Source organism: Phragmites australis, chromosome 6 (genome assembly GCF_958298935.1).
Source record: "Phragmites australis chromosome 6, lpPhrAust1.1, whole genome shotgun sequence".
NCBI classification, from domain to species: Eukaryota; Viridiplantae; Streptophyta; class Magnoliopsida; order Poales; family Poaceae; genus Phragmites; species Phragmites australis.
Genome location: NC_084926.1, coordinates 8,160,980 through 8,184,953, shown reverse-complemented (window position 1 = coordinate 8,184,953; position 23,974 = coordinate 8,160,980). Strand labels below are relative to the sequence as shown.

At 54.2% G+C, this 23,974-nt stretch overlaps 2 protein-coding genes across 2 annotated transcripts; both read right to left on the bottom strand.

Moving 5' to 3' along the window:
* Positions 1–1,338: 1,338 nt before the first annotated feature.
* On the bottom strand, positions 1,339–4,342 carry LOC133921491 (uncharacterized). Its single transcript, XM_062366380.1, has 6 exons — positions 4,103–4,342; positions 2,309–2,386; positions 2,131–2,206; positions 1,908–1,981; positions 1,743–1,813; positions 1,339–1,599 (listed from the first exon to the last, which is right to left on the bottom strand). Exons 1-6 carry the CDS (start codon positions 4,133–4,135, stop codon positions 1,566–1,568), a joined length of 366 nt encoding a protein of 121 aa, XP_062222364.1. The 5' UTR covers positions 4,136–4,342; the 3' UTR covers positions 1,339–1,565.
* A 441-nt stretch (positions 4,343–4,783) lies between these two features.
* Positions 4,784–23,311, bottom strand: LOC133921490 (uncharacterized). The gene is made up of 5 exons (XM_062366379.1): positions 22,925–23,311; positions 21,674–21,810; positions 21,420–21,569; positions 21,281–21,340; positions 4,784–5,177 (listed from the first exon to the last, which is right to left on the bottom strand). Exons 1-5 carry the CDS (start codon positions 23,076–23,078, stop codon positions 5,001–5,003), a joined length of 678 nt encoding a protein of 225 aa, XP_062222363.1. The 5' UTR covers positions 23,079–23,311; the 3' UTR covers positions 4,784–5,000.
* Positions 23,312–23,974: the final 663 nt, after the last annotated feature.

The following is a 23,974-nucleotide window of genomic DNA, read 5'->3' as shown; positions in this document are numbered from 1 at the left end:
TTACATTATTTTTTATTTAGTTGAATACATAATTAATGTTTAAGAAACCAGTATTAGAAGTGACTAAAAGCAGCTTCAACACGCTTTACCGGTCAGAACGCTTCGAGATTAGAGTACACTAGGAGAAGCAACCCACCTGCTGATTGCACGGATTGCATAGAAAGGTACTCCTGTAAGAAAGGAATTGTTGGTCCGAGAAAAAAGGGAATGGGTTTCAGTAATAGTTCATCTTGTCCTTTGCCTAAATACGACAGGAGCGATCTTGACTCTAGTGGTTTCAGAAATGCACGCTGGTTTTCGTTTTCTGTTTCCGTTTGGACAAAAGCAGACCACGTTTGTAGCCCCTTAACATCAAGCCCATTGCACAAAACAGTTATAGATGCCGACTAGGGGTGCAAATTGATGAATTCAAAGGTAACCATCGACCCTCTTTGGTTTAATAATTACACTAGTTTTTTTTAAAAAAATTACTTAATTTGAAAAAAGTAATGTTATTGATTGAACTAAAAAGAATCAATGGACGCCCTTAGGTTCACTAATTTGCATAGCTAATGCCAACCCACTGGGTAAAACACCACACAGCAATTGCCCTACAGGAAACAGTGAGGCTATTGATGATTCATTGCGACTTGATGATCACACTTGTGTGCGATTGTTGAGACAATAGCTGACATTAATTCAGAAGCAAGGCGCTTGCTGATTTTATAAGAAAGGAACTGCTGGTCTGAAAAAGATGGAACGATTTTCAGTAATGATGTATATTGTCCTTAACCTAAGACTTCCAGTAGCGATGTTGACTCAGACCAACTCCAGCAAAGGTAGTGTGGAGTACTGTAGCACTGGAAAATGCACTCCAGCAAATACCGTATCCAGTGCTACAGTGCCGAACAGTGTTGCGGAGAGCAGAGCAGGGGGTCTGTATTTTGCGGACTACTGTAGCAGCGTATATCACTGTAGCAACACTGCTCCCAGGGACTGCCAGTGGGCCCGGATGCAGAAAAACGCGTCGTGGTACTGTAGCAGCACTGTAGCAGCACTATTCACAGAGGCTGGCAGACGGGTCCAGATAGAGAAAAAGAGGAGTAGAAGATAGGAAATGGGGTAGCTGCTGGAGATAAAAAAATAAGAGACGCTGTAATAGTGATAGAGGATGCTGTAATAGTATTTTTGAGGATGAAAATTTAAAGTAGCTGCTGGAGATGGTCTCAGGAGGTTTCAGCAATGCACTCTGATTTACTTTCCATTTGGGCTAAAAACAGGACATCTTTCTAGTTCCTTGTATCAAACTAAATGAAGAAAACCCTTAAAGACATGAAGTGGAATTTTGTGAGGTTAAAGTAGTCCCTTCTATTCATCTTCTTTGGAGTTATATTTATCATGAGAAAGGAGCTACTTTTGTATTCGTGACCAGTCAGTCACCAACAATTACATCCGGAAATGGCGCACATGTATCTCTAGTGGCAGAAAGTGGCAAAGTGCCATTGTATGCGGCAAAACACATTGTGGTTTTACAAAGAACAGCAAATCTGATCAGCATCAGTGATGGCACGGTCTGTACCTGTTGATCAATGGGGCTTCAATTCCCTCAAATGTCGGGCCCTGGAAATGATAAATACATAACATCGTCATACAGTTCCGAACAGAACCTACCAACACATGTGCTGCCAATATTAATCAAAAGTAGAAAACATAACATTAAATCGAAACAATTAGGTGCCTGAGTTCAACTGAATTGTCTTTACCATTTTGAAGGATGATCTATGCCAAGGCCATTGCAGGTAAGTATCATACCCTTAAATCTTGTAAGGTACTCCTGAAATACAAGAGAGGACAGAGAATTTAAGAAGGGCTATGGAGAGGATAATGTGAAGTGACTGATGTCTGGCTAAAGAACAAGAAAATCTTACACGCAAAGTATACTGATTGATCTCGTAACAGCCGGAAAGGTCGTATTCTAGTCGCTTAGCTGGATCACTTAAAACTGAAAAAAGGAAGCGAACCGAAGAGATAAATTAGTGAAGCATGTAAGAACGGTTGGTAATTGTGCGTAGTTGTGAGATCATCCACTCTTAGTTCTAAGGAGGATTAAAAAGATTATAAGTATCAAAGTAATACAGACTGGAAGAATACCCTTGTATGCTTCATTAATCTCCTGAAATTTAGCTGTGACATCATTATCACCCTTATGCTTGTCTGGATGCCACATCTACGGAGGAAGCATGAGCTACAATGAGTTGATCTACAGACATTCTTTGCATGGATAATACATAATACTAGCTTGAGGAATATAGGTTGGACATCAGCTTACCAAAGCTAGTCTTCTATAACTCAATTTGATAGTGTCATCAGATGCATCATAGTCAACCTCCAGAACTTTGTAGTAGTCCTGTGATCACAATGAAGTTCATGAAATAAAGATAGTGGATAAGACAGAACAAATAAACAGGTGAATTACTGTAAGTGTGTGAAAACCATATTTTTTAGATAACGGTGAGAACCATATATGACATATTTCAATTAACATTGTTCGGATGGCATTATAACCCACAGTACATGTGAATTGCGGATAAGTAGGACATATCGACAAAGAGCTAAGAACCACAAAATAAAACATATCAACCAAGTCTAAGAGTGTTGTGTGAAGAAAAAGATTGCCCATATGAAAGTACAAAATGTGCCTGTTGAAGGTCGCGAGCTCTGGGTGTTTATATGGGATAGGTCATGCTCATTTTACATGAGAAAGTCTGAAAGATATAGTCAACCGCATGCCAAATTGTTTCATGTCTTTCACACCCTATTGACCACCAGAAAACCATTAAAACATTTAACAATACGAGCTAAATACACATAGTAGATAGCATTTACTAGAAAAACAATTCAGTCGAAGAAGTCACACTTGCCAAGGAACCCTGTTGGTACCTGTTCACTTTCTGCAAGTCACAACTCACAACAGGTGTGGCTTGAGGCAAGAAGCCATATACTAGTCGAATTGATAAGTAAACACCACCAATGAGCTTCTAATGCAAATATGTCAAGTTTAGGCAAAGAACCTAATTAAAAAATGGCGAGCTCAGTATTTGTACCACGTTCAGCTCTTCAGAGAACCAATGTAGACAGGAGTTCTACCACAGTAAGAAACCATGCAGTTTAGAAGCCTGGGCAGCGGTGCGCAAAGGCAAACACTGTACCGGAGCACAATGAAACTGTTGATTCAACACAAGAGAATTACCGAGAGAGGGCATGTTTGGTTCAATCAAGCAAGGAAACTTAAATTTGTGCAAGGATCCTTTTGCTTTGTGAGAACCAAATTGGCTCTCCTCCTCTACAAGGATTTTCTTGCTAGCAAGCGAGGCAAGGGAACCAGAACGGCAGGTTAAGCTTGCAACAGTTAAGAGCCATACACGATTCAGAAGATATGAAGATAGTCAGTTCATCTAGCGATACCATAGCCAACCCTGCAAGCTAACAGAGTTCTCATGGTAGCCAACTAGCCATTGTCTGGTTCATGAGTCATGAAAAAACTACATCTAAATAGGGATCATTTTGGCCGCTGCATTTCTGATCAGCACTAAATAAGCAATTTGTAAATGTTGCGAGGAAATGTGAACTGAAAGCTATCGTACATGTACGAGTATGACAGCCGCAAACTGGGATGCTACAAATCAGCAGGCTAAAGAAGTCACAGGCCACAGTTGAGCACGCCTAATTTTGGCCACTTCCAAACCGACCATACATGATACAGCCCTGTGCTCTCCACTAGCGAGGCAGCAGCAAAGCAATACAGTAGCGCCAAAATTAGTAGTGGGGATCACGCACACGCACACGCAAAAGCAGCTCCAAGCCTCCAATTCAAACCAACCAAAAAAAAATGGCGCAGACTCTATCCGCCTTTGCTGGCCAAAGTACACCACGATTAGCCACAATACTCTCCCAACACCTCCAACAATGTAAACAACGGGCCTCTGAGCCCAAAATTTCCTTCCTAAACAAGCGGCGTTCGTCCAAATCCAGTGCGTCCCGTGTGGCTGAACTGAAGCTATAGATCAACAAACACTTGGTCCTTCCGAACAACAGGGGATTAAATCGGAATCGCGCGTCGTACCTTGTGGAGAGGCTCCTTGCTTGTTCCGTCCATAAACCGTAACAATTCATCACCTCGAGCTCGCTTCGCGTCGCCCGCTTCCCTTCTTCCGCTTGCGCGTTGGGATTCCCGGGGCCGATTTGGGAGGGAATCGGAGTCGATCGATCCGCAGCGCGCAGGTGGGTGGGATCGGAGCTCTTGACAACTTCGGATCCCCTACCTTTTCTATTTTCCTCTATTTATTTTATTTTGCGTGATGGATATGGCCTATGGGATAACAAGAGTAGTGATGACGTGGATCCGACCCGGACACCTGTCCTTTCGTGTCCCGGAGGGCTCCGCCCGTGACCACAGCAGGAGTTGTTGTTGGGCCGGCTCAGAGCAAAATGTGCAGCAATTAGCTAAATTGGGCCGAGATGTTTTTGCTAGACTGATACTAATAAGTTTCCTTTTTTCCACTAAAAAAAAGTTTACTTCTTTCTTTCCTTTGTTCGGTTTAGAGGAATAAATTTCTCTCCAAAATGGTTTGGAGAAACAAATTTAGAAGCAAAGATACCCATCGGCAAAGGCACATATCAAAGAATGCTAAATTCCATGTTGTATATTAGAATCCAACACCAGTCAACTGGGGACGCCAGCCACAAATAAAAACAGATAATGTCTCTTGAAACTTAACAAAATGAGTTTGCACTATGCAGTAACTTCTATCGGTCAACTTTGATTCTATTTCATCCAGAATGAATATCTTAAGTAACCTGCACTTCCATATCCCTTGTATCAAGTATGAGTGTCTATATTCTCCTGAAGCCCTATTTTTAAGGCAACCACAATTCTATTTGTCGAATTGTACAGAGATGTCAGCATGTTTAGATTTTCAGTTGGAAAACACGGTATACCAATATCGGATATGCATACATCTTCACATTAAACGACCAGCATACTGCGCCCGAGGGTATTTTTGCTGCAGCTGGGGCCACTGCACGAAGAACTGGTCGGCTATCCGTAGCTTGTACAACAATATACCGCTCAACGAAAGCTTCTTCACTCTTGCAATGCTTTCAATATAAAGAATGGAGGACCACCTCAAACCAAACACCTACAGAAAGACAGCAATCAGAAACTCATTAGAGATTAGAAAGTATTGCATCAACTTGAAATTTGGGACAACAAAATTAGAAAAAAGAAATCTATTTTACTCTCCCAAACTATACTAGTAGTCCGAATAACCCTTAAACTTTCAAACTGTCCATTTTACTCTCCCAAAATTCCAATACCGGATCACTTAACCCACTAGAGTGGTTTCACTAAGCGGTTTTAATGACATGGACGTCATATCACTTGGTTTTTTTGCCGATCAGCCCCCCTTTCTTTTTTCTTTTCTTTCTTTTTCTCTTTTCTCTTCTCTTCTTTTCTTCTCTTTCTTTTTTCCTTTCTCCATCGAAGCAGAGAGAGAGGGTGGCGGTGGCTCGAACGGGCGACGGCTGGAGACGCGCAGGGGGAGGGGATGCTCGGGGTGGGCTCCCCGAAGCTAGGGAAGAGGGATGGCACCTGTCGGAGTGTAAACTCCTATCGCAGGGATCCTGAGGGACCCCTTTTTGAGATTCGACCGGGGGATAATTCTAAATATGATTGCGGGAGAAATAAATAGATATAAATGCAATGGTAGGTGGGTTGGAATGATCTAATGCAGAACGCAGTAAATGCACTGGAGAGATTTTTAGACAGATTCGAGCCGCACTGAGCGTAATACCCTACTCCTGTGTGGATGCTATAAATACCCTGAGAATGTCTCTCAAGAATGTTGCTGGTTACAAGAATATTGGTCTATCCTAGAGCTTCAGGCACCTTGTTCTTCAGTGGTCTCAGCTTCTATGCTTGTACGAAGATGTTCTTCGATCTCTGAGCAAGTGTCTGAGAGTTCGAGCGTTCCTCTGTTCTGGGTTCTCTAAAAGTTCGGGAGGCTCCCTTTGTCTTTGTCCGTGCCCGTCGGCTCCTTAAATACTCGCCGGCGGTAGCGTGCCCCGAAAGGGAGGGCACGAGTTCCAAGGCGCCATAAATGAAAAGGCGGTCATCATGGCCTCTGCGCGAAGTGACGGGGGGTTGAAAAACGCGCCCCCCGCTCGATCTTCGGTCGTCATGATGGCGCTGGCGATGGGCGCCGTGGAGAGGGCCCATCGGGCAGCCGCAGAACGGCCCGACGTGCCCGTTCGGTCTTGTACGCCTGCCACAGCAGGGCGGCAGGCAGGGTGCCTCGGGCCTCGCGACGCTATCCCGAGGCGCGCCGGATGACGCGAGATGGGACCCGTGCATTAAATGTCTCCACGCCTGTCGGAGGATGAACTCCTGTCGCAGGGATCCCGAGAGACCCCCTTTTTAGAGATTCGGCCGGGGGGATGATCCTGAGCGAGCTTGTTTGAGAAATAAGCGGGAAACGGAAATAAATGTGGTGGCCGGTGGGAGATGATCGTCCTAGTGCGAGAAAGATGGGTGCACCGGGGTTTAGACAGGTCCGGGCCGCACGGGGGCGTAACACCCTACTCCTGTGTGAGTGCTATATCTATCCTCGAAGGGAATTCTTCAAGGATGTATCTGGTTACAAGAGAGAGCAGCTTACAGAGAGCTTGAAGCTCTTGTGTTCTAGCTTGGCTTGAATGGGTTCGAGCATCTGCGTCCTCTTTCTTTTTCCACACACCCTTTTACGTGTTCTCCATCCTTTCCTTTTATAGGCGTGTCGACCTCGACATATCCTGAATGGGAAAGAGGGGGTGCGAGTGCCAAGGTGCCACGGAGAAAGGCGTCATCATTTCGTCTTGACGAAGTGACAGGGGCGGTGGAGAAATGCGGCGCGCATCCGACCACCCGCCACTGTGGAAGCCCTCGGGCGCCATAAAGGGGGCCCACCGGGCAGCCTCAGAGGTGCCCGGTGCGCCCACCCTGTCTTGTCTTTCTGCCAGGGCAGGGTGGCGGGCGGAGCGCTTCGATTCTGGCAACATTATCCCGAGGCACTCGGATGAAACGGGACGGGACCCATGCATTTAATGGACCCACGCCCCCCTGCCAGGGCATGGCAGGGTCTGACACTGGGGCGTGGGCAGCTGAGAATGTCAGGATGTCAGGATGTCAGGCCGCGCGTGCCTATTAAATGCGGCATTGGGCCTTTGACTGGCTGACACCCCGACGATTGGTCGTCGAATGATCTTGCGCGAACCTTCGAGGAACCGAGTCCTCGGGGGCCGCCACGCGCAGCCCCGAGCACTCTCTCCCGAGCACTTCGGTGAGACCTTCGGGGAACCGAGTCCTCGGGGGCTGCCACGTGCAGCCCCGAGCACTCTCTCCCGAGCACTTCGGTGGGACCTTCGGGGAACCGAGTCCTCGGGGGCTGCCACGTGCAGCCCCGAGCACTCTCTCCCGAGCACTTCGGTTGGACCTTCGGGGAACCGAGTCCTCGGGGGCTGCCACGTGCAGCCCCGAGCACTCTCTCCCGAGCACTTCGGTTGGACCTTCGGGGAACCGAGTCCTCGGGGGCTGCCACGTGCAGCCCCGAGCACTCTCTCCCGAGCACTTCGGTGAGACCTTCGGGGAACCGGGTCCTCGGGGGCTGCCACGTGCAGCCCCGAGCACTCTCTCCCGAGCACTCTCTCCCGAGCACTTCGGTGGGACCTTCGGGGAACCGGGTCCTCGGGAGCTGCCACGTGCAGCCCCGAGCACTCTCTCCCGAGCACTTCGGTGGGACCTTCGGGGAACCGGGTCCTCGGGGGCTGCCACGTGCAGCCCCGAGCACTCTCTCTCGAGCACTTCCTTCCCGGTATTTGGACTCTGCGGATCATCGGGGAACCGGGGTGCTCGGGAACCTAGAGGCTACGGCCCCGACCACCTTCCCCCAGGACTTAGTTTCTTCTTATCCTGCAGGGTGGACCTCGCGGGATGGTGATATGTGGCGGATGGCCGGCTCGATCTTCGGGACTCAGGGACCCGTGGTTCCTAATACACCGACAGTAGCCCCCGGGTCCATTGGTAGGCGACGGGACGGAGACTGCGAAAGGGTCCTTCGTCGCGGCCGAGGCCGAGTCTGGCGCAGACGCCATGTGGCAGGCTTTCAAGAGGTGGCCCTTGCGGACCCAGACCTCAAGTATGCCCCAACGGGAAAAATGGGTGGACGCGTGTCCACACAACTTCCGAAGGGTATGATGACCATACGGGCGGCACGCGCGGTCGCCGCGCAGATCGAGGAAAATACGCCTGGCAGCCGCTGATATCGCGCGATCGGCGGGAGATTCGCCTGGCAGTTGCGTCGATCGAGGCGACGCCTCGCCGAGCGAAACGTTTGGGCGGTCAGTTTTTGAACTTTGAGATATAAAAGGGGGAAAGGATCGGTCCGTCCCCCTCTTTACGCTTTCTCGCACTTGTGCTCTTGCTTTCTTTGCGCTCCGAAGCCCTTAGGAAATTCTCAGGCGACCGGAGCATTCTTCCTTCTCTCTCTTTTTCCACCACCAAAACACTTTCCATCCTTGCCGAGATGACGAGGGTTGGAGGAGGACGCCGGGACAAGGCTTCGGTCAGCATCTTGCCGGAGTCTCGTCTGAGGAACGAGGAGGCGGCGGACAAAATCAGAAAACTGCTGGTGCCGAAGGGGCAAGAAGGTGCTGTGGCGGTGAGGCCGGCGAGCCTGACGCCGGCGACGACCGTCCCTGGGCGGATCGTCCTCTTCACTTCTTTTGTGGCGGCGGGGTTGGTGCCGCCGTTCTCCACCTTCTTCTTGCAAGTGTTGGAGACGTACGGCATTCAGCTGGTGCACCTAAGCCCCAACTCTGTGGTGGCGCTGGCGACTTTCGCGCATTTCTGCGAAATGTTCGTGGGGGTGATGCCATCGGCGACGCTGCTTCGCCATTTCTTCGTCCTTCGGCCGGTGGGGAAGAAGAGGGGGCACTCCACGGCGGACGTCGCGGGGTACTGCAACCTTCGGCTCCGGGACGGCCTGGGGGATCATTACATTCCCCAGGTGCTGCGCAGCAAGTGGGAGGAGTGGCGACGGGACTGGTTCTTCGTCGACGTCGACCCCCACGAGCGCCTCGAGCTGCCGGAGGCGGCGGCGGAACCTCGGCGATCAACGTGGGAGGCGCCGCCACCAGAAGATGCGAGGCTGAAGCCGGTGCTGGAGCGCATCCTGGAGCTGCGCGAGTCCGGGCTGACCTCCGTCATGGTGGTCGTGGACTTTCTGCGCCGTCGGCTGGCGCCCTTGTGAGAGCGGGCCCGGCCGAGCTGGTTCTATACCGGGCCGGAGGACATCACCAGGACCCAGATCGGCGCGAGCTGGGATCTGGGGCAGGCGGAACTGCGGGGGATGACACGGGTGATCACCGGAACGGAGGACATGGGCCGGACGGAGCTCCCGTGGCCGGAGATGGCGCTTTGCGCCAACCCCAACCGGGTGGCCATTATAGCGGGGCTGCCGGAGTTCGATGCCCAGGGGCTTGTGGACCGGCCACGAAGCCGGAGTCCCGAGGCCTCCGAGCTCCCCGGGCTGGAGGAGCTACTTGGCGAGGAGGTCGCTGGCAGCTCAGCACGGGCTGGTGAAGGGGTCGCCGCAGGCAGCAGCCGCCGTGCCAGGGAGGAGGGCGCGACTGAAGTCGTCGAAGAAGTGGCGCCGGGAGATCGGGGAAAACGTCCCCGGGCCCTGATCCTAGTGCCAGACTCTCCGCTGTCGCCAACGGCAGCGGCGGCATTCCCGGTGCTGGAGCCGCGCTTGGTGCGGATGGGGCCTGCACCGGCGCCCGCGACCCGCATGGCGGAAACCGAGACCCGCGCGACGGCACACGAGGCCCGCCCGGCGGCGCCCGAGGCCCGCGTAGCGGTTCAGCCGAGCCCCCAGCGGAAGAGGCGGCGGGAGGAGTCCGGACCGACAGCGCCGGACCCGGACATCAGGCTCCCAGCGGCCAAATGGCGATATCGGTGAGTCTCCTTTCTTGCTTTTCCATGGGCATTTCTGGCCCGATCTAAGCTTCGGCGTTTTTCATTTGTCTCCCGTAGGCCGGCCGTAGGCGCTACTGCGACGGATAAAGAGCGGGCGCCGGAACCAGATCCGAGCCCGCCTGCCGTTCCGACGGAGGCGGGCACCGGAACGGCGGAGGCGCCAGCCGTTGCGGCGGCCAACGGGAGAGAGACGGAGGCGGCGGCCGAGGGGAGGACGAAGCAAACGTCCGGACCCTTGGCGCCGGCGGAACCTACCCCGGGCGTGGAGAGCCCGGGGCGGATGACGGTGGACGCTTTGCCGGGGCCGACGGAGCCTACCCCGGGCAGGCAGAGCCCGGGGCGGATGGCAGTGCAGGGCCCTGCAGTGAGCTCGGCCCCCCTGGAGGCACCCTGCGGAGAAGCCTGGGCCCCACCGTCGCCCCGCCAGCCCGCCGACCCTTTCCTGGCCGCCATTGAAGGCGTCCAAGTAGCGGTCAGGCGGCTGAGCGCAGCGGTGAACGCTAAGGAGGGGGAGCTTGAAGCTGAGCGCGCCCGCCTGGCGTTGGAGAAGGCGCAGCTGGCGGGCGCCCAGGAGGAGGCCCGTGCGGCGGTCGCGCGGGAGCAGAAGCTCTTAGAAGACATCTGCGCGGAAGCCGCGCGAGAACAAGAAATTTTGAAGACCGTGCGGGCAGAGGCCGCGCGGGAACGAGAAGACGCCGCCCGCCTGGCTGAGGCCTCGAAGCAGCAAGCTGCCGAGGCCCTTGCCAGGATGGGGCAGGCGCAGGAGAGGGAGATGGCAGTCGCAGCTCGGGAGCAGGCGGCGGAGGAGCGGCAAGCCGAGCTGACCCGCCGAGAAGACGCGCGCCGACCTCCAGCGCTGGGAAGACGACCTCCGGATGATCAGAGAAGAGATCCACCGCTGGGAGGAGAACGTCTCCATCCGGGAGGTGGACAATGAGTTGTCGGCGTCGGATCTCGACGCCCGGGAGAATTCGGTGGCCTAGAAGGAGGACGCGCTGGCCCGGCGGGAGGGCGAGCTGAGTCGCCGAGAAGGCGAACTGAGTCGTCGAGAAGGCGAGGCTGACGCGGCGGCGGCGGCCATGGCGACCAGGGCGGAGCAGAACGCGAAGCATGAGGCGGAACTGGCCGCCCGCGAACGCGCTTTATCCGAGATGGTGGCCAAGACGAAGCAGGCTGCCGCTCCCGCAGCAATTGGCGGTTCTTCCGGTCCGGTTGGGAACCAGGGACTCGAGGCGCAGCTGCGGGCCGCCAAGGAGAAGCTCGAGACCGCCTTTGTCTCACGGGTCAACCTCGAGCATATGCTGGAAGACATACTCCAGCGGATGCGGCGGGCCGTAGAGTAGGGCGGTCTCGGACGGCTCGTTGAAGGCGAGAAGGGCGACGGCCCCGCACGACAAGTGTTGGGGCTGCAGCAGGTCTGCGAGCGCCTCGAGGCCCTGCCTTGGGCAGTCCAGGAACTCGCCGCCCGGGAGAGACGTGGCTTGGCACATGCAATGGCCGAGCACGTTCTGGCCTGCTACCGAAGCAGGGACCCGAACTTCCCGCTGGAGCCGGCGCGGGAGGGAGTGGTCGAGGCTGAGGGAGAGGCCGCCCGGGTAGTGGTCCGGAGTACCGCCGCCGTGGTGGCGGCTGGCTTCAGGCGAGAGGTGCCGCCGCCGCCAGCCCCCGGGGACGACTCAGAGGATTCAGCCGACGCCTCTGCTGCCGACTAGATCTTTTGTAGTCTTTTTTCTTCTGTTGTCTTTATGAATGTAGATGTAGGAGTGAACCCTTAGAAAAAGCCTTGTATATATCCTGTGAATATTAATGGCAGTTTTTCCTTGGGCTCGCAACTCCAGTTTCTCTGAGTATTTGATGTTTCTTCTGGTGTTTTACTTTGAAGTCCCGGGGAGTACTCAGTCGGCCCGTTCCCGACCTTCCCGTCCCCGAGGATGAAGTGGTCCTGATCGCTGTTGCTGCCGCAGTCGGCCTTCAAGCTCTCGCGAGTCCGTATTGCCAAAGTTAAGAAACAAAGACACAGACTTCCTTGCCCGGGAGATAGATCGATCCCGCTCGGAACACGCCGTGCCTAGTGAACACTTTTTCACTTCGCGACCACTCAGTTAGTAGAAGGGAGACGCGTGCGGGCGAGAATGTGACCAAGAGTCCTCGTGGTCCGGTGGTGCCCGGGCTTAAAACGGGCCGGACCGAGCACTGACAGCCCGCCCCCGAGACCTGAGCTCCGGACTACCCGAGTAGCTCGAGCGATAGGATTACCCAGGGTACCCGAGGACTCGGTAGTGCTCAGGGTCCTTAAAAGCGGACCGAACACCACGACCACCACGAAGGGCTTCGGTCAGACATTACCGCACGCGCGCTACTCCTTTCTGCAAACCGCTCTGTCGCTCTGGTAAAAAGTAGACACGCGGCAGGGTTTTTGTGTGCGAGGAGACCACCTCGCCGAACAGATTAAAGCGCGAGAGCCCCCGAGAATGACTCGGGGACATAAATTTACTTAAAGCAGACTTGTCTGAATATAACCACTTACCGGACAGCTGTCGGCCTTCCGGCCAACCGATCCAGGAGGGGTGTGCTTCCGAGCTCGGGTGCCCGGGGACTTGATTCTTTCAACGGAGCGCCCGAGTGCCCAGAGGCATACGAGGCTCCTGGGGTCGGGTGATCTCGACCACCCATGCCTAAGTGGTAGGACCACCCGAGGACCCTTGGGGCCGACCAGAGATCGGGGCATTGAAGCCCTCGCGGCCGAACTGCTCGTGATTGCCAGCCTCTGACTTAAGAGAGAATATAGAATTTCTTTGTCTGGTGCGCTCTGTTAGTGCGGTACTTGCTATAGACTGCTCTCGTTTTCGACCCGAGACCTCTTGAATACCCGAACCGGCGGACAAGAGCGGACAGAGGCATAACCCAGAGGTCCTATGGTTCGGTGGCGCCCGGGTGTGACAGACCAGACCAAGCACCGACAGCCCGCTCCGGGGGCCCGAGCTCCGGACTACTCGAGCAGCTCGAGCGATGGGATTACCCAGAGCACCCCGAAACTTGGTAGTGCCCGGGAGCCTGTCACGACACCGAACACCACAGCCTACCATGCCGAACGTAAGTCAGCGGCGACTGCTCGCATGCATACCGATTGGGATTCTTTTATCAGAGGGGAAAAAGAGAGAGCGAACATTTTCTCGCACAACCGAGCACCTCACCAGACAGATTAAACACACGGAATCCAGAAAAAATATCTCGACGCAGCGATTGCTTATTGAAATACCGAATGTACAATATTTACAAGGTTGGGTGATAGCGACTTACCCAAGGGGTCGGAGCCCTTGGACTACTTGGACGGGGAGAAGCCCCCGGCCTTGCCGACCTGAGCTGCGAGCACGACCATCTACGGGTAGAAGCGTCGGAGATGCTCGATATTCCACGGATTTGGGAGTGGCTGTCCTTCTTCCGTCGCTAACCTGAAAGAACCTGCCCGGGGGACCGCGATCACGGTGAAGGGACCTTCCCACACAGGGGATAGCTTATTCATTCCTTCGCGCGACTGGACGCGTCGGAGAACTAGGTCTCCCACCTCGAGAGACCGGGCCCGGACATGGCGCAAATGATAACGCCGTAGACTCTGCTGGTACCGAGCCGCCCGGACAGCGGCACGCCCCCGGCGCTCTTCCAGGTAGTCCACGTCGTCGCGTCTTTGCCGTTCCTGCTCACCCTCAGAGTATGCATGTACTCGAGGGGAGCCCAGAGTGAGCTCGGAGGGGAGGACTGCTTCGGCGCCATAGACGAGGAAGAACGGAGTCTCCCCGGTGGCGCGGCTTGGCGTAGTCCGATTAGCCCACAGCACGGCTGGCAGCTCGTCCACCCATCCCTTCCCGTGCTTAGCGAGCACGTTATAGGTCCGGGTTTTGAGGCCCTTCAGTATCTCCGTGTTGGCGCGCTCGACCTGCCCGTTACTCCGAGGATGAGCGACGGAAGCGAAGCAGAGCTTGATGCCGAGGTCTTCGCAATAGTCCCCGAACAAGGCACTTGTGAACTGGGTGCCGTTGTCGGTGATGATCCGGTTCGGGACGCCAAAGCGGCTGGTGATGCCGCGGATAAACTGGAGCGCCGTGTTTTTGGTCACCTTGATGACTGGGACCGCCTCCGGCCACTTGGTGAACTTGTCGATAGCGACATATAGGTATGCATAGCCCCCGACTGCTCAGGGGAATGGACCCAGAATGTCCAAGCCCCAGACCGCGAAAGGCCATGACAGGGGAATGGTATGAAGAGCCTGGGCTGGCTGGTGAATCTGCTTTGCATGGAACTGGCACGCCCTGCAGCGCCGAACCAGCTCGGAAGCATCCTGGAGAGCTGTAGGCCAGTAGAAACCTTGCCAGAAGGCCTTCCCGACCAGCGTGCGGAACGATGAATGGCCACCGCACTCGCCCTCGTGGACCTCAGCGAGAAGATCGCCGCCTTCTGCCCGGGAGATGCATTTCAGGAGGACACCTCCTGCGCTACGCCGGTAGAGATCCCCATCTAATATGGCATAACGTCTGGACTGCCGAGCAACTCTTTCGGCAGACGCCTCATCCCCGGGTAGGAACTTTTCTTTCAAGTACCCTCGGATGTCAGACATCCACGAGGCATCTTGAGAACATTCGGCGAGCACAACGCACTCGCCGGACGGCGGCGCCCTGACGGGGCTTCCCACTGAGGGCATCGCCGGGGTCCCTAAATTGAGTTCGAGGTTTCCCCTTCATCCTGTTCGGCAGGAAGGACGAAAGGCCGTGCGAATCTTTCTTCAAAGACTCCGGCAGGGACGCGCGCACGTGAGGAGGCCAAGCGGGAGAGCTCGTCGGCCAGAGCGTTGTCGCGGCGAGGGATATGCCGCAATTCGAGGCCGTCGAAGCGTCTCTCGAGCTTCCTGACTGCAGCCACGTACGCCGCCATTTGAGGATCCGTGCACTGGTACTCCTTAGATACCTGGTTAACGACCAGTTGGGAGTCCCCTTTGACCAATAGGCGACGAATCCCGAGCCCCACCGCAGCCCGGAGGCCGGCGATGAGACCTTCATACTCCGCCATGTTGTTGGATGCGCGGAACTGCAACTCAACGACGTACCGGAGCTCTTCACCTGTTGGGGAGGTGAGAACCACTCCGGCCCCTGCGCCTTTCAGCGAGAGGGAGCCGTCGAAGTGCATGACCCAGTACCCGGGCGCGTCGTGCCCGGGATAGGCAGAGATCTCTTCTGGGACAACGCAGGGGACGGGCGTCCACTCTGCCAAGAAGTCGGAGAGCGCCTGGCTTTTGATTGCCTGGCGACTGACGAAGTGTAGGTCGAACTCCGCCAGCTCAAATGCCCATTTGACAACGCGCCCGGTGCCTTCCCGGTTCCGGAGAATGGGTCCCAGTGGATAAGTGGTAACCACCGAGACCTTGTGCGCCTGGAAGTAATGGCGCAGCTTCCGGGAGGCAACGAGCACGGCATAGAGTAGCTTCTGCGCCTGGGGATACCTTGTCTTGGCTTCCCGGAGGACTTCGCTGATGAAGTACACCGGTCGCTGTACCCGGCGACCCAGGACGGCGGCTCCACCCGGGGGGCTACTGCAGCCCCCGGGGTTGGCGGCACGATCGGGGCTGGCCGAGCACTCGGGCTCGACTCCTTGGCTGGGAAGAGCAGTGTGATCGGGCTCGACCCCTTGCCCAGGGGGAGCCGCGAGGACAAGTGAGTGGTCGGGGGCCTCTGGGAGCTGGGACCCAGCACCTGGCCCCAAACACTCGTCGCGCTCCACCACCAGCACTATGCTCACGACCTGAGGAGTGGCCGAAACGTAGAGTAGTAGGGGCTCACCTTGAGAGGGAGCCACCAACACGGGTGGCGAAGTAAGGTACTTCTATAAGTCGCGGAAGGCCTGCTCGGCCTCCGGCGTCCAGTCAAAACGACCGGATTTCTTCAGAAGCTTGAAGAGGGGGAGCCCTCGCTCCCCGAGCTTGGAGATGAAGCGCCCGAGGGCTGCCATGCAGCCGGCGAGGCGCTGGACCTCCTTGAGTCGAACCGGGGGTCGCATCTGCTCGATGGCCCGGATCTTCTCTGGATTGACCTCGATCCCTCAGCAAGAGACCAAGAAACCAAGGAGCTTGCCCGCCGGCACCCCGAAGACACACTTCTCCGGGTTGAGCTTGAGGCGGGTAGAACGGAGACTGTTGAAAGTCTCGGCAAGGTCCTCGAGCAGGGTGGCACGGTCTCGGGTTTTGACCACGAGATCGTCGATGTAAGCCTCGACGTTGCGGCCAACCTGCGAGTCAAGAGTAATACGAATAGCGCGCTGGAAGGATGATCCAGCGTTGCGCAGGCCGAAAGGCATTGACATGTAGCAATAAGTCCCCACCGGGGTGGTAAAAGCAGTTTTTTCCTCGTCCCCTACGGCCATGCGAATCTGGTGATACCCAGAGTTTGCATCTAGAAAGCATAAAAGATCGCATCCCGCAGTTGAATCTATAATTTGATCAATGCGAGGTAAGGGGAATGGATCTTTAGGGCAAGCCTTATTTAGGTCGGTGTAGTCCACGCACATGCGGAGCTTACCGTTGGCCTTCGGGACGATGACCGGGTTTGCTAGCCAGTCGGGGTGGAGGACTTCTCGGATGAATCCGGCGTTGAGGAGCTTGCTGACCTGCTCGCGGATAAACTCCTGGCGCTCTGGCGCCTGCCGCCGGACCTTCTGCTTCACCGGGCGGGCGTCCGGACGCACCGCCAAGTGATGCTCGATCACCTCCCTAAGGATCCCGGGCATGTCGGACGGTTGCCAGGCAAACACGTCTACGTTAGCCCGGAGGAAGGCGACGAGCGCGCTTTCCTATTTGCTGCCCAGGTCGCCGCCGATACGGACAACCTGGGTAGCGTCTTCGCCCACCACGATCTCCTTCGTTGGAACAGAGGTGTCGGCGGCGAGTCGGGGTTTGGATGAAGAGAGTCCCGAGCCCCCTGTAAGTCATCGATCTCGGCCTGCGCTGAGACCAGAGCCATGTATGACTGTTCAACGCAGGAGACGGCGCCGCCGGAATCGACGATCACGGAGATGGAGCCTGCGGGGCCGGGCATCTTAACCGTAAGGTATGCATAATGCACGGCCATCATAAACTTGGCAAGCGCCGGACGCCCGAGGATGGCGTTGTAGGGGAGAGGGAGCTCCGCGACGTCGAAGAGGACGCACTCCGTGCGGAAGTTGTCCCAGCTCCCGAACGTGACAGGCAATTCAACCTGCTCGAGGGGCAGGGAGTGCCCAGGGGTCACTCCACAGAAAGGGAGCGACGGCTTTAGGCGTCGGGAAGACACCTGCAGCTTCTCAAAAGCCTCCTTGGAAAGGAGGTTGAGACCGGCACCACCGTCGATCAGCACCCTGCCGACCTTGACATTGCAGACAGTGGGGGACACTACCAAAGGTAGTCGCCCCACGGCTGCAGTACTGGCGGGGTGATCAGCCATGCTGAACGTGATCGAAGTATCCGACCACCTTAGGGGCCTTGCGGCCTCCTCGCTCGGGGTTGCCGAGCACACCTCGCGTCGCATGACCTTGATGCCACGGCGCGAGGAAGGCGTGTACGCGCCCCCGTCGATGAAGGCGACGGTGTGCTCGGGCTCCTGGAAGCCGAGCTCGGCGTTGTTGGGGGCGACCTCAGTATCGCCTCCTCCACGGGACTCGTTGCGCTCCCTCTGGCACTGCTCCACGAGTCCTTTGACCGTACGACACTCCGTGAGGTCGTGCCATCTGGTCTGGTGTATGGGACACCATTTACCTGGCTCGGGCCCCGTGGGAGCGGGGGCCCTCGCTGGAGCGGGAGCTCGGTCGGGGGCCGGGGCTCTCGCCGGAGCTGGTGCCCTTGCTGGAGCCGGGGCCCTCGTAGGCACGGAGGCCCGAGGAGGAGCCCGAGCAGGGGCCCTGACAGGGCGTCGATCGACATCCGGCCGGCGCCCTTGCCGGTGATCGGGCTCTTGCGGCACCCTGTGAGCGGGGACCTGTGTTGGCTCAACGGAAGCGGCCTCGCGCTTCCTTCTCTTCTTCTTTTCCCGTTTGTCGGAGCGGGAAGAACTTGGCTGGTCAGAGGCGGGGCGAGGAGCATGCCACGCCCTGGCCTCCGCAGCCATGGCGCACTTATCGGCCAGTGCGAAGAGTTCCGCGGTGGTCTCGATCTCGTGCGTACCTAGCTTTTCGAGCATCCGCTCATCGCGGACGCCCTGCCGGAAAGCAACAATAACAGCGTGGGGGGCCACTCGTGGAATGGTGTTGCGAACCTGGCTGAAGCGCTGTATAAAGCGTCGTAGCGTCTCCCCTTCCTGCTGTTGGACGGCGTGAAGGTCGCACTCCAAACCGGGACGCGTAAACGTGCCCTGAAAGTTGGCCACGAACTGGTGGCACAAGTCATCCCAGGAGCCGATAGACCCTGGGGGTAAGTTCATAAGCCAAGAGCGGGCGGAGCCCCTCAGGGCAACAAGAAAGTAGTTTGCCATCACCTTTTCGCTGCCTCCGGCCGCTTGGACGACCGTTGTGTAGATCTGGAGGACCTCGACGGGGTCGATGGACCCGTCGTACTTCTCCGGCAGCTCGGGGCGGAACTTGGAAGGCCACCTGACCCGGCGGAGCTCGGCGGTGAAGGCACGGCAGCCGGTGTCGTACCCTGCAGCGCGAGCGGGGGTCCTTGGTGGCGAGTGGCGGCGAGCCGGGGATCCCCGGTGGCCTTGGGCCGGGAGAGAGGAAGCCTGGTCCTCTGCCCCGACGCCCTACCGGGTCTTCCGCTGACGCTCGAGAGTAACTCGGGCATCCTCGTGGCCCCTCCGCTCGTCAAGGCGCAAACGAAGGTCCCGGACTTCAGACACGACCAGGGGGACGGCACTCCGCCTGGAGACCCCTCGGCCCGTTGAGGAGCCGGCTCTGGCGGCACCATGCTGGGAAGTGGTGCGAGGACTCCCGGCCTGCACCTGGCGACGAGCAGTGCCGACCAAAGCGACGACATCTTGTATCCACCGGCCTTCCGGAGTGTTCGGCGTGGCCTGAACAGGCGGGTGCCAAACGAGAGCGTGTGCTCCAAGCAGCGCGCTCCCTGGGCTGGCCTCGCTGAAAGCGAGCCCGCGTCGAGGTGGCACCCGACGCGGTCCAGAGGCGGATCTAGCGGCCGGGGTCCCGACCACCTGCTGGGGGTCGAAAAGTGCGTCGGCAGCGGCGGCGGCGGCCCTGATGGGCCCAGCGCCTTGATCCCCTTGAGCGGGAAAAAACGCGCACGTGGATGGCGGCTGTTGCTGGTACGTAGCAGCGACTGGGCCTCCTCTGGCGTCAGGCAGCGCCCCGTCACTGGAAATGGAGCCGGAACGCTGGAGGCGGTGCCCACCGACCATCTTTTCCTGTGGGAAGAAAGCGAAACAAACAATCCAGGGATACTCCCCCCTACCTGGCGCGCCAGCTGTCGGAGGATGAACTCCTGTCGCAGGAATCCCGAGAGACCCCCTTTTTAGAGATTCGGCCGGGGGGATGATCCTGAGCGAGCTTGTTTGAGAAATAAGCGGGAAACGGAAATAAATGCGGTGGCCGGTGGGAGATGATCGTCCTAGTGCGAGAAAGATGGGTGCACCGGGGTTTAGACATGTTCGGGCCGCACGGGGGCGTAACACCCTACTCCTGTGTGAGTGCTATATCTATCCTCGAAGGGAATTCTTCAAGGATGTATCTGGTTACAAGAGAGAGCAGCTTACAGAGAACTTGAAGCTCTTGTGTTCTAGCTTGGCTTGAATGGGTTCGAGCGTCTGCGTCCTCTTTCTTTTTCCACACACCCTTTTACGTGTTCTCCATCCTTTCCTTTTATAGGCGCGCCGACCTCGACATATCATCCGGTGAGTTCGACTTCATTTTCCTGAGCAAGTTCACTTCTGCTAAAATTAGTCTTGTTATTTCATCACACTAACTCCGGACCATCCGGTGTAACACTTCTAAAAATTTTGGACACGTGTCAGCAAAAAAATAATTATCAGGTGGTACAGGCCTTAAACACCAGATCATACTGAACATATAGGATGTTTTTGACTTGTGCAAATAAAGCTCCGGTGAGATCACTTCTGGCAGGACCGGATCATCTGGTGTACTGAAAAATACTTTGAGCTCGTCCAATTCAACCTTATCTTGAGCTCTACCTTCTCCACATCTCAACCATGTGCTTCAATGATCTATGAGCTACCTAGTGCTAGAGTTTCACAAGTGTGCATCAAACAAAGTCTAAATTCAACTAGGTCAAACTACCACTCTTAGCCCCTTTTTATAGTACGGTCAAAAGACTAAGAAAATAGAACCTATACTACTCTAAGTGTCATTCATCGCCTTTCTGACACTTAGAACTAAAAGATCCTCAATCTTGATGCACATATCCTTTGATCGACTATTTAATCATCTTAGGGACAAGAATATCCACTTATCATTACGAACTAAGATTTTTTATTCCTTTCAAAAACAAATTGTTAGTCACTAGGTGCCTAGATGCTACCATCGTCAAAGCAGAGGAGGTCGCAGGGGTGGTCACGGCGCGATGCGATCGTGGTCGAGGCGCCACATGGGTGGTTAGGGTGACGGCTCGAGGTGGGACGGCACAGGCCAACGGTGGCGCGGCCTTGGGCTGTCGGGACGGCGGAAGGGAGAGCATAGAGGGGAAGCGACGTCGCAGAGGAAGGAGGCTAGCCGGGTCAGCTCGACGGTGCGCGGGCATGGCAGCACGGCGTGCGAGCGAGATCGGCTGGTTGGGCCGGCTGAGCAGCGCGGCGCGCTCGCAGTTGTGCGTGTCGAGCGGGTCAACAGGGGAGGACACGCCGATGGCAATATCGGTGGCACAAGAGCAGAGGAGGGCGTGGGCAAGGAGTAGAGGAGAGAGAGTGAGAAGGAAGATGATGATGTGGCCGCCACGTGGCAAAAAAAACAAGCGATATGATGTCCACGTCATCAAAACCGCTTAGGAAAACCACTCCAGAGGTTTAAGTGATCCGGTATTGAAACTTCGAGAGAGTAAAATAAACGGTTTGAAAGTTCAGGAGATTATCTAGACCACTACATAGTTCTGGAGAGTAAAGTGGACTTTTTACCAAAAATTATAAGTGGGTATAAGATCTATGGCAACATTGACCTCCTAGGTCTTGTTCTATAAGACTAACAAAGGGAAAGGCAGAAATCTTAAACTGCATCAAGAAAGTGAGCATAGAACCTAAGATGAGAGGCTACCTTCAGAATGAAAGCAGAGATGCACAGAGGGAAGCATGTCCCTGGACCATTGCAAAATATCTACAGGGGTAACAAATCTTTAGTATATTTGAGCTCATGCTGTGGAATGGGTGCTAACAAATTTGAACAGGGCACACACCACTTGTGGTCTGATTCTTATTACTAGCCACATAGCATGCAATGTAGCTAGCAATGTTGTTGCAATTGAGGTAATGTAAGATTGGCCTACTTCACGACTACGGTATATCTGCATGAAGTGGGCGTTCTTGATGGTCTTCTCCCCATCACTCTGAAAAGGCATAAACTAGAATCATATTCCAGAATGTAACTAGTTAAGAAAGTTCTAGGCTTCTAGCGTATCTAATTCAACACAGCATGGAAATTGACCTCCACCTGAATCAATGACTGCTCATAGACCTGTGCCTTTTGGAGACTCATGTTGTCAGTAAGTGCAGCCACATAGTACCTTGGCGTGAAGCTATCCTTCTGAAGCGTTGTTACAATGTTCATCATTTCTGCGGTATGCCCTCCTAGGAATCAAATTCACAAATTAATGTATGTATGCTACATTATTTTACGACTTAAAGATACTTAAGAATACTCAGGGTAGCTACCTAATGTTCCTCCAAGAGCATGCAGTCCAATAAAATAGCAAAAATTTAAGTGACGTGTTATTATAGTATTTACGCTGAGCTTATGTAACTGTGCGAACATATGTTGGTGCACACTACATATGGCCAGAATGGAAATGCAGCTAATGCAAGACATCACATGATCGCAACACTACAACATTGGCAACAACATCGTATGTGCGTGAAGAGAAACGAGCAAGGAGCCTTGCCAGCAAGCCAAGTGCAAACAGGGGGAAAAGAGAGGTGTGGCCTAATTAGAATAGAATCTGGAGTTGGAAAAGCTCCAGTCAAGGTTACAAACTTACAAGAGGCGAACTCTAGCTCAGTCCAAGTTAGTTGATAGCACAGTGGATGTTGTGCTCATCAGAGTTGGACAGGAAGCATGACGATTCACAGAGTTATTCACTGGACATCACATATAAGCTACTCGTAACTGGACAACAATATCTGGCCTTTCAGTACTTGACATTTCCCATGGTTGATTGATCTATCTTATGGATGATGTACATGGTAATGTATACACAAACTGAGTTTGATCATGCACCAAGTTTGTATAAGACTATAAATTACGTTTTAAAAATCCTACGAGGTAACAAATGTTGCACCAAGTTTGTATAGGACTGTAAATTAGGTTTTGAAAAACCTACGAGGTAACAAATGTAGTTGCATAAGAGTTACCTATAAGGCAATTTTGTAAAAAAAAAAACAAAAAAAAACAGACATTTTGTGCAAAGTTGATGTGACAACTAGTTTCAGAAAGCAGAACTGCTGCATCAGAAATGTCATGGTGGACTGAGCTGCTGTACTGTTGTTCGACTAATATTTTGACATACGATCAAGAACCTGAGTGTCAATCATGTTAAGTCATCGACGAAGTAATTCCCAAATGAACTTGCAGCTACCAACAGTTATTCAGTATTGTCATCTCTTGGAATTTTTTGTACTGTTCAATACACCAGAATAACCATTTCATCTAATCACTGTAGGTATCTGACAGACAAGAAGTACTCACCGGATCCGAGGACGATGAGACACCGCAATCCAGCGGCAGAGGGCTTCGACGACGGCTGGCCGCTGCGCCACAACACGTAGACGAAGCGAATGGCGAGCAAGGAGACGAGTACCGGAAGGGCACAGCACGCAGCCTCCAGGTCGTCGAGCCCCATCTGCGTCGAAGGGGCGGATGGTGGGTACGAGATCCGCGCAGCCGTGGGGTGTACTGGAAGGGAGATCCGGCAAGGGGGTGTAATAGTATGTCCCTGCGCTGCGAGGCGCTGCAAAGCGGAAGGCTGCGCGCCTTCGGCGGATTGGGAGGCGAGCTAAGATTCGGGGTTCGGCTCCGGGCTGGTCCGGCCGGCGGCGGGTAAGGGAAAGGAAGGGGTCTCAGTGGGTGCGACGAAGGCAACTGGATGAAAAGAACGGGAACGGTTGGAAAACCCATTAATTATTTTTATTTTCATATTTTTTTCTTAAAAACGAAATCGAAAACAGGAAAGCTGAAAACGGGTACGAACTCGGGAATATCGGAATATCAAAAACGAACCAATCCGAACATAAATATGCGGGTACCAGTCAGGAACCGATAATTTAAAATGAGAACACCGATCCGTAGAACAATGATTTCAAGCATCAGAACAACACATAATTAATTCACATCAATAAAAATAATTTATATCATACACAAATGAACCACGTAATGACATAAGTATCAACTGAAAAACAACTACTATGTCCTTAACTCGAGTACTCGATATAACATACAATCACACAAAGATTAGGATTAGAGGTGGTGCAAGAGCTTGAACAACATCGGTAGGTCAGTAGCCGACTGAGACTGGACTACCGGGATCTGGTTGAACTTTGGGATAGGAGTTATGTTTGGACTAGTCGGTCAGGCTTGGCGTGTGAGCTATATTATAATTTGTGAAGTTTGGTATCAATTAGAAAAACGGAAAATTATAGATTAAAAACAGGAAATCCGAAAACGGTCGGAAAAACCGCATAACCGTTTTCATTTTCACATTTTCTCTCGAAAATGGATGAGAAAATATAGAAAACAGAT